The sequence below is a fragment of the Staurois parvus genome, unplaced genomic scaffold (assembly GCF_062004578.1).
Source record: "Staurois parvus isolate SC_StPar_1 unplaced genomic scaffold, SC_StPar_1.0 ptg000151l, whole genome shotgun sequence".
In the NCBI taxonomy this organism is placed as follows: Eukaryota; Metazoa; Chordata; class Amphibia; order Anura; family Ranidae; genus Staurois; species Staurois parvus.
In genome coordinates, this window is record NW_028317947.1 from 23,153,448 (window position 1) to 23,171,420 (window position 17,973).

The 17,973-nt window shown below is 41.4% G+C and overlaps 1 protein-coding gene across 2 annotated transcripts in view; it reads left to right on the forward strand.

Moving 5' to 3' along the window:
* The window catches only part of CDC27 (cell division cycle 27), a 30,071-nt gene extending 14,230 nt beyond the window's left edge, over window positions 1-15,841 (forward strand). For both annotated transcript variants that reach the window (XM_089674645.1, XM_089674644.1), the window contains 15 exons: window positions 682-779; window positions 1,436-1,593; window positions 3,912-4,123; window positions 5,494-5,605; window positions 5,699-5,811; window positions 7,294-7,393; window positions 7,698-7,905; window positions 9,353-9,525; window positions 9,930-10,082; window positions 10,417-10,625; window positions 11,474-11,591; window positions 12,871-12,999; window positions 13,096-13,170; window positions 14,632-14,812; window positions 15,519-15,841. In XM_089674645.1, the coding sequence (XP_089530771.1) occupies window positions 682-779; window positions 1,436-1,593; window positions 3,912-4,123; window positions 5,494-5,605; window positions 5,699-5,811; window positions 7,294-7,393; window positions 7,698-7,905; window positions 9,353-9,525; window positions 9,930-10,082; window positions 10,417-10,625; window positions 11,474-11,591; window positions 12,871-12,999; window positions 13,096-13,170; window positions 14,632-14,812; window positions 15,519-15,604 (2,125 nt within the window). In that variant the 3' untranslated portion in view covers window positions 15,605-15,841. The remainder of the gene's footprint in view (window positions 1-681; window positions 780-1,435; window positions 1,594-3,911; window positions 4,124-5,493; window positions 5,606-5,698; window positions 5,812-7,293; window positions 7,394-7,697; window positions 7,906-9,352; window positions 9,526-9,929; window positions 10,083-10,416; window positions 10,626-11,473; window positions 11,592-12,870; window positions 13,000-13,095; window positions 13,171-14,631; window positions 14,813-15,518) is intronic.
* Window positions 15,842-17,973: the final 2,132 nt, after the last annotated feature.

Here is a 17,973-nt window from a genome sequence, read left to right on the forward strand (position 1 = left end):
TGTGGTATGTGAAATATTCCAATACCCATTTGTGAAATTCTGCAGTTGGCTCTTCCCTCTTGACCACTTAAACTTGAGGGATATTGTATGCTGTTATTGTAAATGATTAAAATTTGACTGTATAAAGGGATGAAACTGCAAGGTGAGTACAGTTATACAGTCACAAAACCCGGAGGTAAATCCTTTAAAGAGAGTCTGTCGCGTTGGCCATCCAGAGCAAAATGATAGTTTCTTTCTGATTAAAAAAAGTTTCTTTACACATCCCTGACTTGTATACACCTTCCTGGAACGGTGTTGCAGCTGCCTTACAATGCTCTATAAGCTTCATAGTAAATGGTTTGGAGCTTACTTTGGGTTGATGATGTCATCCCCTCTCCCAGTTGAGTGTTCTGACCTGACAATTGACCACTCAGGCCCGAACATGGCATCATGGAAAGAGGTCACATTGGTGGATTTTGCAACTTCAGGGTAAAAATCAACAGTCTCTTCAAAGTAACAGTCTTTAAGTATTAGAGGAGAGTGTTCTTCCTGATAATTACCCACGCCTTACATCTAGGTCTTCCTTACTACCACAAACAGGGAGATATCTGTCCGTCCTTGGATGATTTACACAAGAATGAAACTTGCACACATACTGTATACATGAATGCACTTTATGTTTTTACTGTTCTTCCTCTCCAGCAAAACAGACCGTTTGGCCAAAGCATCAGAATGTTACCAAAAGAGCCTTAGTTTAAATCCCTTTCTGTGGTCCCCTTTTGAATCATTATGTGAAATAGGTGAGTCTTACTTGCACATATCACATAAGTAGAAGGATTGTATTGTATGTGTATGTTGTATGTTGAAATATTGACATCCTAATCTGGTAAATACAAAAAAAAAAAATATTACAATTGAAATATTTTATCATGAGCACTTGCAGCAAGCATTGGGCAGGCTGCAAACGAAAGTAGCTGCCCTCTCCAGCTAAATATACAGCTGTGTATTGAAAGTCTTGGAGGGAAGAGGCACACAGCTCCTACGAGCCTCTAGCAGAGCTATATGACTAAAGCTGGGCATAGACTGATCAAAATTTTGCTGGTTCTCAAGGGACTGGCTGATTTTCAATCAGTGTGTGACCGTTTCCGCTCGACAGAAGTCAATCGTTTGCTCGAACTTCTGTTGAAGGGACAAGCTAGAAAATGTCTGTTGATCAGCAGCTGCTGATCATTGAATTCTGACAGTTCCGGATCCCGCTGTCAGAATACAGTCTCCTGATAGGAGCCATTCCTCCATCCACCATGAGACATTGGGAAAAACCAGAGAGAGGTTTCAGCATTCCACACTTTAACCAAAAAAAAATATGTAATATGTTGGCTTTAGATAAATTACCTGTGACTTTTATATTTTATTTTTTTGAAGGGTTCACTTTATCTCCACTTATTGTATGATGTAGGTGAAAAGCCAGACCCTGAGCAGACCTTCAAACTGACCTCCCTCCAGAACTTCAGTAGCTGCCTGAATAACTCTTGCACAGTAATGGTGAACAATCACAGTGTCGTATCTCACAGGCAACCTGACACAGTATTAATGGAGACTCCCCAAGACACTATAGTAAGTAGGCCAACGGTGTGTAGTTTATTTGCTGTTGGGAATACTGTAATTGCTGGCATTCTGTGATTATGAACACTAGGAATCACTGCTGTTTAAGAGGTTCTCCTGGTAAAATTAGTTCAATTAATTTCATCACATGGTTTGCACATGTACATATAGTGCCACCATCACCCAGCTCATGACTTTCAAAGTGTAACTCCAGGAAATCTTTCCCACATTTTGGCTAGAGTGGGGTTAGAATTTAAGTAAGGAGAAAATCTCCAGACATACAAACATATAGAAATTTTTTCTATTTCTTTTTGGCACTTTTGTCTCTGTTAGAGAAACTTACCCTTTTTGTCCCTGTTGGAGACAATATTATCAATGATAGGAACTGAGGGGATATCTCCCAAACAATGGGGCTTAACACTAAACATCCCAACAGACATTCTACTCGTTCCCTACTACCGTATTTTTCGCCGTATAAGACGCACCTGACCATAAGACGCACCTAGGTTTTAGAGGCAGAAAACAGGAAAAAAAAAATTCTGAACTAATGGACTGCAGACACAGCACAGGGATGACCAGAGACTGCGGACAGCACAGGGATGACCAGAGACTGCGGACAGCACAGGGATGACCAGAGACTGCGGACAGCACAGGGATGACCAGAGACTGCGGACAGCACAGGGATGACCAGAGACTGCGGACAGCACAGGGATGACCAGAGACTGCGGACAGCACAGGGATGACCAGAGACTGCGGACAGCACAGGGATGACCAGAGACTGCGGACAGCACAGGGATGACCAGAGACTGCGGACAGCACAGGGATGACCAGAGACTGCGGACAGCACAGGGATGACCAGAGACTGCGGACAGCACAGATGACTGCTGACCTGTGGGGAGCGGGTACCTGAATTTGACAGGTACCCGCTCTTACTTCCGCAGAGTTTTTGTTTGATCTTACCTGTTCCTCGATCCAGCCGCGCGCTGTCTTCCCGGCTTCTGTAATGGCGCTCGGCATGACAGCCGGGTGCCCAGTGCGCATGAGCGAGAAGCACTTGCGCTTTGTGATTGGTCCGGCGGCTTCTGGGATCTGTCATGTGTCCCAGGTACCGCCTTACCATTCACAAAAAGCACCGCTTCTTGCGCATGCGCACTTGGCACCCGGCTGTCATGCCCAGTGCCCACACTACAGAAGCCGGGAAGACAGCACGCCGCTGGATAGAGGAACAGGTAAGGTCCCGCTGCAGAGCTGAGCGGCCGGCCCGGTATTCTGACACGGCCGTGGTGGAAATACCGGACCGGCCGCTCCATATTCGCTCTATAAGACGCACTGACATTTCCCCCCCAGTTTTGGGGAAGAAAAAGTGCGTCTTATACGGCGAAAAATACGGTATTTCAGAAACAAAGTTTTACTTGGAGACCCACTTTAACTTGTTCCTAGGGGCTCTCTTCTGCCTGTTGAACTCTGTGGGGTTTGTTGAAGTCAAGCTCATGGCTAAGATCCCATCTATAAGCGTTATAACTATAGGCAAACTCTTTAAGTATTATTATTGTACAGGATTTATATAGCGCCAACAGTTTGAGCAGCACTTTACAAAATGAAGGTTGACATAACAGTTACAATACAATTTGGTACAAGAGGAATCAGAGGGCCCTGCTCATTAGAGCTTACAATCTAGGAGGGAAGGGTTGAGTGATACAAAAGGTAATAGCTGTGGGGGGATGAGCTGATGGAGGAAATAAAAAGGCAGTTTATTAGTTAGAAGCAGGATAGGCTTCTTTAAAGAGAGAGGTTTTCAAGGATTGCCTGCCTAAAGGTGGATAGATTAGGAGATAGCCGGACAGATTGGGGTAGGGAGTTCCATAGGATGGGAGAAACTTGAGAGAAGTCCTGGAGCTGAGCATGGGAGGAGGTGACACGGGAACTAGAGAGCACGAGGACCGAAGAGAACGGCTCACTTGATATTTTGAGACCTGTATGTGAAAAGAGCAGCAACAGTAAATAAAATTGCCAGCCTTTATTTTCTCAAAGCAAGTTCCTTAATAAAATGAATATATTGTGATGCTGTGACTCCACATACTTTTTCGCACAGAGTAGAAATGCTGTTTCATCTTCAGTGTTGGCACACCTTCTTGCCAATCAGAGCAGGACACGTTTGCATATGCATTGGAGCTGAGAGGCAATATCCAAGAGGGTTCCATGCATTGCTTCCTCCTAGTGCATAGCTTCCCCCTGGGTTTCGCCTTTGGCAGACTGATGACCTTGGTGACCACTGAGAGCCTCAGAGTGACCTTAAACACAATCTCCCTTATTTTTATATATTTTGGCAGGAATTAAATAGATTGAACCTGGAATCCTCCAATATAAAGTACTCCTTGAACACGGACTCCTCCATGTCCTACATAGACCCAGCAGTGATCTCTCCTGATGCTTTGCCTTTGGGAACCGGCCCCTCTATTTTGTCCAAACAGACTCAGAACAAACCAAAAAGTGGGCGCAGTTTATTGGGGGGTCCGGCAGCACTGAGCCCGCTCACACCCAGGTAAGATGATCTTAACTTTGCAATGGTTGGCCCGGAGCGGTAGTAGTTCTTGGCTTTCAGGAATGATTAATGGAGTCTGGTGGACAGTCGTTTACTGACTATTTAGATTTGTTGGCCACTTCTCGGAAGAGCTCTTTTGCCATAGTTCCCAATTCTGTTTGTCTGTTTTGAGTGTGCTCGCTCACCTGGACATTCCCACTGTTCAATATATAAATTAAAAATCCATCATTGAGGATAGGCTTTGAAGGTGTGCATATTTGGTAACCTAAGTACAGAGAGCTTGTGGCTAGAGTCCTAGAGAAATATTGAGTGTTTTCATATCTTCAGGATCACACAAAAACTGGAACATCCATTTTAGGTAGACTAGGTGAACTTGGTGAAGCGTAGAGGTGCAGACCCTGGGGAGAGGAGCAGAGGATCTGGTAGGTAAATCTTTCCCCTAGGCATAAACAAGCAATTTAACCCTTGCAGTGTGGACACAGCCCTATTGCAAAGGATAGTATATTTGCCCGGAGTTTCAGTGGTGTTGTCTTCCTACCCCAGCTTGATGACTAGGGAATGAAGGAGCAGCAGCAACCTGTTGAGGTCATCTTTGTGCTCTGCCCTACTGTATGAAGGTTCACAGCAGTGGAGGTTGATTGTCTGACTGCTGACACTCCTTTCAGTCTGGGTTCTTCTGTTCAGGGGATTAAAGAGGTAGCAAACACAACTTGGTCAGTTGTATCCAGGGGCGAACTGACCATTTGGAAACTCGGGCACTGCTCGAGGGCCCTGGATCAGTAGGGGACCCCATGAGATGCTCCTGGTACCTTTTTCGTAGGCTTTTTTGAGTTTGGGCATGGACACAGGGGCCCCATGATCCCCTAATGCCGGGGGCCCTATGAGTTGTCAGTCCGCCCCTAGTTGTATCTATAGGTACGCCTACAATAAAGCTTACTTGTAGGTACAATGAAGATCTCCTAAACGTACACCATTTAGAAGATATTCACAGCTTAAGCAGCAGTTGACGTCACCGCCGCATGCGCGGGTGTGACGTCATGGCAGCTCTGCCCTTTAAACAGCTGTAGCCCGCGAACTCGGAAGGAAGACCTGGTGAAGATGGAATTCCTGTCAGTGGTGACGGCGCCGCTGGAGAGATCTGTTTTTCGTAGGTAAGTCTTTCATAATGTGCTAGTAATAGCACATTATGTCATTATCTTGCAGGGAGAACTTTTTTTTTTTTTTTCTTTTTTTCCTTTAGGACTTAACTACCGCTTTAAGGAAAGCTTATTATAAATGCAAATTTGGGAACCTATGCTGGTTGTAGAGAAATATACATTCATTTTGTTGCCTGACTAGTTCTGTTCTGTTCATTTTATATTTTCTGTCAGTTTTGGGATTTTGCCACTAGAAACACCCAGCCCGGGAGATGGTTCGTATTTACAGACATACAACTCCTCCTGTGTCCTTGATGTGCCATCCTCTGGTACCCCTGCTAAAAAGGTTTGCAATTCCCTCGAACATTTTTCTGCAGCACATATCATGTGAATTGCGTGATTCAATACTCACTGTGACCCTTTGATGTTCTCTCTCTAGTCTGTGGCCAGAATCAGCCAAGCAGGAACAAAGTCAGTGTTCTCACAGAGTGGCAACAGCCGGGACATAACCCCAGTGCTGCTACAGACTCAGGGTTCTGGACCTCAGACCAGGTATATAGAAATTGCTGCTCTAACTCGGTTTTTGTTAAGGGGAAGCCTCCCTGTAAATCGCATAATCGCGGCCTGGCATTTCCCTCGTCCTAGAGCAAGGGTGTCAAACTGGCGGCCCTCCAGCTGTTGCCAAACTACAAGTCCCATGAGGCATCGCAAGACTGACAGTTACAAGCATGACTCCCAAAGGAAGAGGCATGATGGGACTTGTAGTTTCGCAACAGCTGGAGGGCCGCCAGTTTGACACCCCTGTCCTAGAGGCATGCTACATTTCTTCTTATCATGGAACAGAGAGAGGCCTAGCCTAGTAAAATCGTACAGGTAATAAGCAGTGTTTGTTAATGCAAAAACAGAAAGCCAGTTTATCAGGATAATTGTAACTAACTGAAACTGCAATATGTTCTTTGGTTATGGTTGTTGAAAGTTGGACATACTGGATAAAATAATTTGTTGCCTATTGATCTTGAGTTCCCCTTTGTTATCCATAAAAAATAGAAAAATTCGTACTGTAGCTGGGCTCTTAAATGTATCTACAGCCAAACAGAGTTAAAACACCCACCAGGATTTTGTTACCATCTGTGTTCTTGCTGGAGAGATTCCTCCTGTTTGTTTGTCCTGGTATCCGTTGTTTTTCAGAATTGAAAATGATGGGGAAATACTAAATTTTTACAGTTGCCACCAAACAGGAGGTGAAGGGAAATCTTCCAACGGGGATACCTGTTCCAGTGACAACTGTCTAAGAGAGGGATTTACCCTTCTTTTGAATAGGTTTCCTCACTTCCTGTAGTGTGTTCAGGACAGGAAGTAATGTGAAATGTCTACAATGGGAGCAACACGTGTTTTATCTGAAATATTCAAAAGAGAGCCTGTAAGTTTTGAAAGGAAAATATAATCCTATAGGTAGCGTTAGCTTTTGAGTTATTATTTTTCTCATTTGCCCATAATTCCCTTGTACAGAAAAAGGTGTGACCTGCAGTTTCCTCCGCAAGAGATCAGCTAATATATATTTTACCTGCTGGAGAAAACTGGTTTTGCAGCCAGAGAAGGAGAAACCAAGAAAGGCAGATTTTAAAGCCAAAACTGTTTTAGAAGCTCCGCTGGGTTTAATTTCTGTCCTCTCTGAAGAGAATTACTTTTTGACCCGGTGACCAATGTCGCCAAGACTAAAAGTGAAGGAAAATCCAAAGTTGTCACCAGACCTGGAAAAGAGGAGAAATCTTCCAATGAGGGTATTTTTAGTGACAGCATTTCTTTCTCTTGGAGAGATTTCCTCCCAATTCTTTTGTCTGCAAGACTAGAAGTGAAGGGAAATCTCCCCACTAGAAATATGAAAAAAAAGGCTTTAACCATACTCTTTGCTGTCATACCCTTTAAATTTTCAAAATATGACTGGAAAGTGATGTACAATGTAGTTTTAGTATATATTTGGAAGTTTTCCTTGTGTTTTTTTTAGCTTTTTTGTTTGTTTTTTTTTCTTCTCAGTACTACGCCTCAGGTACTGAGCCCGACAATAGCTGCCCCTCCTAATGCTTTACCTCGGCGTAGTTCCCGCCTCTTCACCAGCGACAGCTCTACCACCAAGGTAAGGCATGAGCTACACTGCTTGCTATTTTATTTTCTGGCCAAACTAAAATGATATGTAGGGTATTCAAGACATTAATTTTTAGATATGGGTGGACCCATCCAAATACATTTTATGATTCTTGTGTAATTAAAAAAAAAAATTCTGGGCTGTTTCCACAATATGATTCCTCCACCCTCTGGTGTCTGCTCAGCTCTAAATTGTCAGGTTTGTTGAATGACCCTTGCAGATCAGTGATTTGAAAGGTGAATTATTATGGCTCATTGAATAAACTGCATTCTTCTATGCTTTGCTACTCTTTCAGGAAAACAGTAAAAAGCTGAAAATGAAATTTCCTCCAAAAATCCCAAATCGGAAAACCAAAAGCAAAACTAACAAAGGTGGGGTCACACAAGCCAATCTAAATGAGAGTTTGGAAATAAGCAAGCTAGATGCATCTATTATCTCAGAGGGAAAGATCTCCATTGTGGGGCCTCAAATTCAGGCCCTGTCAATACAGAAAGCAGCAGCAGGTAATAAGTCTTCCTTTCCACAGTGTTTTGTTTTTTTTCATGGGGATGATACTTCTAAAACAGAAATCCAAAGAGTAGATGAACAATGGACACATGCATTCAGATGGAACAGAGGGGTTCTGGGGTTAAGATGTTGGTGTTTGGACAGGATGATCAGCATATAGTGAGGAGTGTAGGATTTGTTGAATAGAATAGTCCTGTAAATTGAGGGACCTGATGTATCGAGAAAGGAATGGGAGAAGAGCATTTACAGGGATATATCTAGAATGGAAGAGAGGTCTGTGAAGTAGAGATGGACTTGCTGTATAAAGAATGGAAGAGAACCTTGTGAAGTACCAAGAGACCTAGGGTATCTAGAATGGAAGAGCGACCTGTCAAGTAGAGGGGCCTGGAGTATATAGAATGGAAGAGATTCCTGTGAATTAGAGAGATTAACCTGGAGTATATGTAGAATGAAAGGGGCCTGTGCATAGAAATAGACCTGGAGTACCTCTGGAATAGAAGCGTGGCCGATGAAGTAGAGGAACTGGTAAACCCTGAATGTCAGAGATGCTTGTGAAGTATTGAGTCACTTGGGGTATATCTAAAATGCAAGAGAAGTCTGTCATATAGAGCAGTTCCCGAGGTATATCTAGAATAAAAGAGTGGCCTATGAAGTAGAGAGGGACGTGGGGTGTTTAGAGAGGGCCCAGGGGTATATCTAAAATGGAAATGAGGCCTGTAATGTAGAGGGGGACCTGAAATATATCTAGAATAGAAGAAAGGCCTGTTAAGAGTAGCTTGGTTCTTGGGTATATCTAGAATGGGAAGAGTGGTTCATGAAGTAGAAAGGGACCTGGGGTGTATTGAAAATGGAAGAGTGGCCTCTAATGTAGAGAAGGACCTGAAGTGTATATATACAGTGGAAGAGAAAAGCAGCCTGTGAAGTAGGGAGGTACCTGGGGTATATTTAGTATGGCAGAAAGGCCCATGAAGTAGAGAGGGATCTGGGGTATCCATAATGGAGGAAGAAGTCTGTGAAGTAGGTGGGGAGGGAGCTGGGGTATATCTAACAGGGAGAGAAGAGAAGCCTCTAAAATGTTAGAGCCTATGGAAGGAAAAGGAATGGTGGGGTGGTTATGGAGGCTGCAACCAAGGTTCATATTCAAGTGGTAACCCTGAAGTTCTTGACTCATTTTAGGCGCTTGACTGCTGATGTTGTAATCCACCAAATTGAATCAGCACTAGAAAGCTGAAATTACACCTGGAGCTTAGCTGCTGAAATGATTTTGTTATTCCAGCAGGTAAGTGTACCATACACCACAACTTGACCTAGGGATTAGGTGTTGTGAAACTTAGTTATGTGGTACACTTGGTTCATGTAAGACACGTGAATAATTCTGCTGAAATCAGAGTAACATATTTTAGGTAATGCTAAATGTTTATGTTCATTCCTTTTTCTTTCCAGAAGGTTTAATGAGCCTATTGAGGGACATGGGGAAGGGTTATTTGGCCTTGTGTTCCTATAATTGTAAAGAGGCCATCAATATCTTGAGCCACCTCCCCTCTCATCACTACAACACTGGTTGGGTTCTGTGTCAGATCGGCAGAGCATATTTTGAGATGGCAGAGTATTTACAGGTAAATATCGAGGCCTCTTTGTAATACGTATTAGGAATTTCACATATCGTGATCTACACATTGCTAGCAACATTGAATGTGAGAAATATATTGAAATTATGTGGAAATTATTCTAATAGTTAATTGTACACACATAGTGTATATAGTATATTTTTTCCAGATTGTCCAGTACACTATAGATAAATTACAAATGCTGTTTTGATAAACTGCTTTATTGAAGGATAAGTACACTTTTTTATTGCTCTTATCTTTGGCCATAACACCCCCCCCCCCCCCCAGCACTTTTAGTATAGGTTATACTTACTACAATCATTCCCCTCGAAAAATGTCCCCATATGTCTGCCTCAGACTGTTTGATTTAATGAATCATCTTGTGTTCTAAATTAGTCTCCTCTCTTTTGCAGGCAGAACGCGTGTTCTCAGAGGTGCGCAGGATTGAAAGCTATCGAGTAGAAGGCATGGAGATCTACTCAACCACACTCTGGCATCTGCAGAAGGATGTCGCCCTGTCAGTTCTCTCAAAGGACCTCACTGACATGGACAAGAACTCCCCAGAGGTACAGACTTTGTAAAGGGGTGAGGGGCTGCAGTCAATCATCAGCAGGCAGGTTTCTCATCCCTTGGGATGTTGCTATCTGCTCTCTGATGGACTTTAATGGTATATTACACAGACAAATAAAGGAGCAAATATGAGAAGTTCATGGTTCGGTTTTTCTCATCTGCCTGCAAAGTTGCCTATTAAGACTATATGACAGGTGTCTAGTATCTTTGGCCAGTTATTCTGTAAACCTAACTGGGTCAGGTGCTGATGGGAATATGTTACTGTATACAGAGGCGTGCCATAAGAGGGGGAGAGGATTACAGAGTAATTTAGAGTTTGTGTAATTTCAGGCTTGGTGTGCTGCTGGGAACTGCTTCAGTCTGCAGAGAGAACATGACATTGCCATTAAGTTTTTCCAGCGGGCTATTCAGGTAGATCCTGGTTATGCATATGCCTTCACTCTCCTCGGCCATGAATTCGTACTAACAGAGGAGCTAGATAAAGCCCTTGCTTGTTTCCGGAACGCTATCCGTGTCAACCCTAGACACTACAATGCATGGTGAGTGACACCTTTTGGAATAAGTATATGCTTTATCTTTTGGACTGTTCATTTCTCTTTTGTGTGTGTGTGTGTGTGTGTATATGTGTGTGTATGTATGTGTATGTATATATATATATATATATATATATGTGTGTATGTGTATGTATGTGTGTATATATATATATATATATATATATATATATATATATATATATGTATGTATATATAAATTTATTTTTTAAATTAATGTTACTGAAAAATTTGAGAACAGTGATGTGGGTTGTGTTTTTGTTTTTTTTTTGTATTTGTTGTTTTTTTTGTTTTTTTAACATCACTGCCTTACTGAGGGGTTAAAGCGGAATTTCACTCTCTCAGTCAACAGTAACTATTTGTAATCCTTATGCTGTGATCATTAGTAAATAGGAAAGTATAATATATTTACTTGTTGTTGGGGGGTTGTTTGGTTTTTTGTTTTTTTTTCCAGTTACTTCTTGGTTTCCATGCCTAGGAAAATTATATCATCATATTATGATCTATTATCATAACATCCCAGGAGTCTTCAGGTGGGCAGGAGGGGGTTTCTCAGCTAAGGCAGATGGATTGCAGGTTCCAGGAAGTAAACTCATCTGCTCTTAAGATGGCTGCGGCCAGAAATGCTAGAGGGAGGTTTTTCAAAGTGATTTCTACGCAAAATGGAGAGATGATTGGTTGGGTGTGTTTTGCTTTGAATAATAAAAATTAATTAAATAGTGTTTTTGATTTGTGCTGCTTAGATGCAGTGTAGTTCCCTTTTTAAGTTGCTGTACAATCATACATTTGTCCATCTTGAGATTATAATTGTTATCCTTGTTGTTTTGCTGTTGAAGGTATGGTCTTGGAATGATATATTATAAGCAGGAGAAGTTCAGCCTGGCGGAAATGCATTTCCAGAAAGCACTAGATATCAACCCTCAAAGTTCAGTATTGCTTTGTCACATAGGAGTGGTGAGTATGTATGTGTATATCTCCAAATCTCATAAGGTACAAAGGTGCTAAATACATTCAAGTGTATACCAACCAACAAGTAAAGCTAACATCTAGATACATACTAAAAATAGTCAAAGTCCTTTAGTGTGAATAAAGTGCAAATGCCTGTAATACAAGCCATGCATGTGTCATTTTTTTTTTTTGTTTTGTTTTTTTGTGCTACGTCCACACGTACCTCATTTGTGTAAAATATAAAGTGCCGCATCCTTCATAAAGTGCAGCAACAAATATGTCTGAAGGGATCTTCTATCATTTTTTTATTTTGTCTCTATCTTGTACTATATCTCTAAGATATACATACAGTAGCTGAGAGGGTTAGGTCGTAGGGAAGAGGAGTTGAAATCCTATTCTGATGTTTTAAGCAGAGCAGACTCTCGAGCTTGGCAATCTAAGTGGTAATATTCAACCCATTTTTAACCACTTTTGAGCTGATGGGTTATTGCTAGAAACTAAGCATTCTGCCACCTATGAATTTATTGCCACCAGAATTTGCTCAGAACTGGGCAATACATTTTATAGCTTCAATGAAAGTTTTTGAAGATTCATATTGAAATGGGATGGAAACTGGGGGCCTGCAGCAATCCAAAAGTTCTGTCAGGTCAGTTTTATTCACACCTCACTGTGGTCCAATCAAAACCACCATTTCTTCAATTGCTTTGTGATTTGGACAAAATGGAGTTCAGCCCTATGTCATGTGGTCTGTCACATCCCCAGATTCTTTCTATTGGATTGTAGAATTTTCTGTTTCCTTTCTTCTGTCAATTCACCAACCGTTATTTTAATCTATGTGTGAAAGAACAGTTGTACTGTACATTTAGCAGCTTGCTGTATGATTTATAGCACAACACATCTACTGTTTTTTGGAGTCCATTGAACACTTTCACACACAATAGGCAAAAAAAAGATGTATTTAAAAATATATTTAGGACGTGTGCAGACTTTGCTCCCTAGCATGCCAAACCTGAGCGGTGCTGAACTAAAAAGCTCAATTCCTGTGTAAACAGTGTTGTCTGTCAGTCAAAGGTACTGGAGGGGTGGAAACAGACACCATTTCCCAGGGAATTAGAGCTTTATTACTGGTTATATTTAGGGAATCCAGCTAGTGCTTTATTTGAAAACATTCTGTTCCTCCAGAAGACTAGATTTGTTTTTTTTCTTTTTTTTTTTATGCATATTTTTATATAACCACTAAAATGATTACAAGAAAATTGCTTAACTGTTTTGTATTTGTTAATAGGTTCAGCATGCACTTAAAAAATCAGATAAGGCTTTGGATACTCTTAACAAAGCCATTTCTATTGACCCCAAAAACCCGCTATGCAAGTTCCACCGAGCCTCCATCCTGTTTGCCAATGAAAAATATAAGGTACAGAATTCTGATCTTTTTATGGTTAGCAATGCGTCTGGTGCTTTTTATATTGTTGCAAATGTTTTTACTTTTTTATCTTTTTTTTTATTCTAGTCTGCATTGCAGGAGTTGGAGGAGTTGAAACAGATTGTCCCTAAAGAATCCCTAGTGTATTTTTTGATAGGAAAGGTAAGTGAAGTGTGTGTGTGTGTGTGTTGTTCACATGCAAAAATGGTATTCTGGACATCCCCAAAGCTGTGGCATTTATACTATGTATCAGTAAGTTTATGTAAAGTGCAATAATCTATAACAAAATGTATTTATTTTCTGAACTGGCTTCAACAAAGTATGATTTGGTTTTTGTTCTTTTCACTTTGCACAAGGTACCTGCACTCTGTAAGTTAAAGTGGAACTTGGTCCAAAATATGGCTAGAACTCTGTTTAACGTTCCTGTATTTGATTATTACAGTGTGGACTATTTTTAATGTTTATCTGTTTTAGAGAGTGGGGGCACCAGAGATTGAAGATGCTGGTTGTGCTATATGCACATTGTGTTCACTGATCTTTTGGGTTCCCATTTTCTAATCCAGTAGTAGTCCTATTAATGTACAGTTCAGGAGCTAGTCCTTTTTGGTTTAGGAAATGTGGCCTTTGCACTTCCATTGCCAACAATACTCATTGTTTGAACACAGCCATCTTTTTTTCAGTGCATCATCTACCTGGGATATGTTTGAATCTTTCCGAGAACATTAACACTTTAACATACAGTATGTTGGTTGCAATGTCTAACATATTAAAGTCTAGTGTTACCTTGTACATACCCTCCTTAGTCCCCAAGTTGTGCTGTACTAATATACAGGAGCAAGCATAACCTAAAGCTGCAGCTTTCATCTGATTTTCTGACTTTTCTAGTGGCACAAAATTCTGATTTAAAAAAAAAAAAAGACTCTGGAAATTTGGAGAAGGCTGAGAGTGACAGGAGGTCTTTTTTGTTTGTTTTTTTGTTTTTTGTGCTACGTCCCACATGCACCTCATTTGTGTAGAATATAAAGTGCCGCATCCTTCATAAAGTGCAACAACAATTACGTCTGAAGGGATCTTCTATCATTTTATTTTGGATCTATGAATCTACTGGAAATTTTTTTTTTTTTTGCGCCAATTATCTTAATTACTGTAAGAGGGTGACTGTTTTGTTCTCTATGGTTCCACTGTATGTAGGGGTGAGGCTACCCTCTTTTGCTCACTCCTGAGATAGACTCTGAGTTCGTAGTGTACACAGAGCTGTGCACGTGATCATAAGACAATTGCACTGCTCGTTCCAAAAAAAAGTGTGAACAGGAAAATGAGAGATTTTGGAGCTCATGGCAGACTTCAAAATAAGGCAGAAAAACACGGAAATAGTTTGAGATATTCAGGCCATTACGTAGTGGATTTATATGAATAATTTTGGAGAATAAGGATATTGGTTAGTGTCATTTTAAGTCCTTTTACTGTGTTGATGGTGTGCCTGTCGGTATGCTCAAAAAGCACTGGTGTCACTGGTTCTCTGTGGAGGACTTAATTGGCTAAGACACAACGTAAAGGTAAGCTTCTTTGACACACCGGCATCTTCAGTTAACATCCTTAATCTCTTATCCATATTTCTATCAGGTGTACAAGAAACTGGGTCAGACACATCTGGCCCTGATGAACTTTTCCTGGGCCATGGACCTTGATCCCAAAGGAGCCAACAACCAGATTAAAGAGGCCATAGACAAGCGCTACCTGCCAGACGATGAGGAAGCTGTGACTCAAGAAGAACAAATCAGTGAGGGCTACCCTTATGAAACCGGTGAGAAACCTCTATGGTAGTCTCCAAAAACTATCAATCTGCCAGAGATAGGCTGTGTGTGTGTGTAAACAGTACACTGATTGTCTCAGTACGTGTGGAGAGAGTGGGAGCTCTTCTTGAGATCGTGTTCAGGTAAGTATAATGGGGGCTGGGGGGGAGAAGCTTACTGAAGGCTTTTTACCTTAATGAACTACTTTAATTACAATTGCTAGTTATATAGTAGGGAAAATGGCCCCAAATAATTATTACATCGACGAGTATCTAAACTGACGATCTCCCAAAATATGAATCACTGCAACCTGGATTCGTGATTTGCATGTTTTACCCTTCTTTTGTGCAGTTCAGCACTTAGACATTGGGGTTCACAATTGTCTTTGAATATCAGGTACCTAATTTCCTGCGAATGGTTGATCAATTATACCAGCTCTTATACGCTGCAGTATAAATGTGAAATGTCACAAGCTAAAGGATAAATATGACATAGAACAGTCTATTATTTGCAGCAGTTATCAGTGGCCTGCAGAGGGAGCCAGGCTGAAAGCTAATTAGCTTTTTTGTTTTTTATCTTGATGGCCAGGCTATTTGAGGAAAGGCATGTAGGGCTCTGATATCCTTTCTGTAAGAGCGTGCTGACAGTGTTCTCACATCTGACGCGGTCAGCTTGAACAGAATGATTAACACACGTTTCTGTTTTGTTTTTGTCAAGTGGGGACGGATGAATCGCAAGAAAGCAGCATGACAGATGCAGATGACACACAGTTGCACGCGGCTGAGAGTAGTGACGAATTTTAACTCTGTCCTTGCTCCCCACCGGACATGTGGCGCTGGGGTGTCTGACTGTTATTTTACTCCACACTCCCAGCCTCTCACCCTTGCCTTCTCAGATGCCTGTCGCAGGCCGGCACTTTGTATCATCATTCTCCATCATCATCATTGCCTCTGACATCATTATCAGCCATTCCTCTCCCCTCTTCCTTCTGATTTTAAAGTCCTGCAGAAAATTAAAGACTGTGCAATATGTGGGTCGCACTCGGTTGGCTTCCTTTTTTTTTTTTTTTTTTTTTTTTAATTCTTGGCCTTTTGAGGTGCCTGGGGTTGCCAAGGGGTGTGCAGTGCAAGAGTTGAACCCTGAGTGTGGCCTGGTCAGGCTGAAGAAGAAGCTGAACCAAGTCGGGATGCAAGACTTTTTACTTGATCAAGCTCCCATTATCTGTGGATGGATACATAATTGCCACATCTTCAGATCCATTGGACCCACCCTCCGTTTTTAGATGAGAATTTTTTTTTTTTTTTTTTTTTTTGCCTGGATAATATTTATTCAGCCAATGGTTCTAAAATATAAGCAAATGGTAGGCAGTCTGAGCTTATAACCAAGAGTCTCTTATTAACTTCAACCCCCATACAGTGAACCCCAGAGTCCTTCTTACATGGAACCTTAAAGGGGATCTGTCATAAAACAATGTACTAGTTCCAAAGACATGAATTTGAACTTGTGAGAGTCCTGAAGTTTCCCTTCTTTGTGACAGATCCCCTTTAACGTTAGTTGCTTTGATTATATATGTCCTATTCATTTTATATGCCCCTTCCCCTGAGACCAGACCTCCAGTTCTGTATGCTTTGTGCAAGGTCCATTCTTATTTATAGTCAAATTCCACCTGTCCGCTGCATACTTGCAGGTATTTGTATTCTGCATCAGGGACTGTTCTTATTGGCCATGAACACCAATCCGCTTGTCATTTTGCAGTCTTGGTTGAGGAGAAGAAGATGTGAATCTGGTTGGTGTGGGAAAATAAGAACCATTCCTAATTTTTGGATACATTGGGTATTTTGTGAGTTACATTAATTCGGTCCACTATGAATCAGAAATGTATGAATATATGGTTTGCTTTACTAATGTATCAAGGCTTTTGTGCATATAGGCCAAGCAATTTAATTTACCCTGAAAGGATGAATACATTTCCTGAAGGAAGGTACATGCAGTAGACGAGGTGTTCTACTCCCAAACTTGTATCTCCTTCCTTTCCTCCATTCCAGTGTTGCATCTTCCACCAGTATCTTTGGCATTTAACACTCCCGAGAGTGTTGCATGACTTTGTTCTCCACAGCACCCTGTGTTCCTGTCCATTATGTCATTGCGGTCTTCTGTAGTGACCTAGGTATTAGAGGATGGAACCACAGGGCAAAGTGCAAGACACAGGCATCTGACAATCTCTCGAATTTGTTGAATGCTGAACAGACTAGAAGATGCTGCATTCCTGGAACAAGGGAAGATAGACACATACTGTTGGAGAGGTGAGTATAATTGCATCTTCTACTGTAGATACCTTCCTTTTTGTAATAAAACATTTTTTTTTCCCAGACAGGATTGCTTTAAGTCACTGTAACAGTACATCTTAGGCCACAATTTTTAGCTGCATAAAATTATTTACTTTTTTGTATGTGTAGATGACAGGTTGACTCCAAATGTGAAAATATTTTAATCTTTTATAAGTAAGGTGCCTGCATACTCTTACAAAGCCCCTTCTGTACACCTCTCTGAAATTGGTTTTACTGTGTTGTGGCAGGCATGGTTTCCCTGTCTTTGGAACAAAGTACCAGCTACTTACTACCTCCTTAGCCAGTAAACACTTCAGTGGCGTGTAAGGGTGTCCTCATATGACAGGTCACGTTGGGTGAGTGGGTTTTAGCCCTTAAGTCACTAACATTTAGGTTTTAGTAAGAAAGTGACATTTTTTTCAGAGGTGCACAGATCAAACCATAGCAGACAGTTTTTGGTGTCTACGCTGCAATGCATCATTTTACATTTAAAAGTTTAAAATAACAAAATTGTCTCCTAAGTAAAACTGTCTTTTTTGCAGCTGTGGACAGCCTCCATCTATGTTTACCATAGGAAGACACAGAGGTGCATTTCTCACAAGTGTGAGGAGTATTCAGGATGCTGAGTGTTGCACTACTTCAGTTTGTTTGACATAGGACAGTGGGATCCCATCATCACAGGTGGTGTCCAGGGAAAGCGTGCCCTTTTGGTAAAGTCATATGAAGTGCTAAAAAGTGCCATCTCACATCAGCCCAGATTTGGTCCATTACAGGATGGACCTGAATCTCTTGCCAGAGTGATACCCTGGAAGCTGTTACTGAGCTGAAAATGCTTGCGCCCTGGC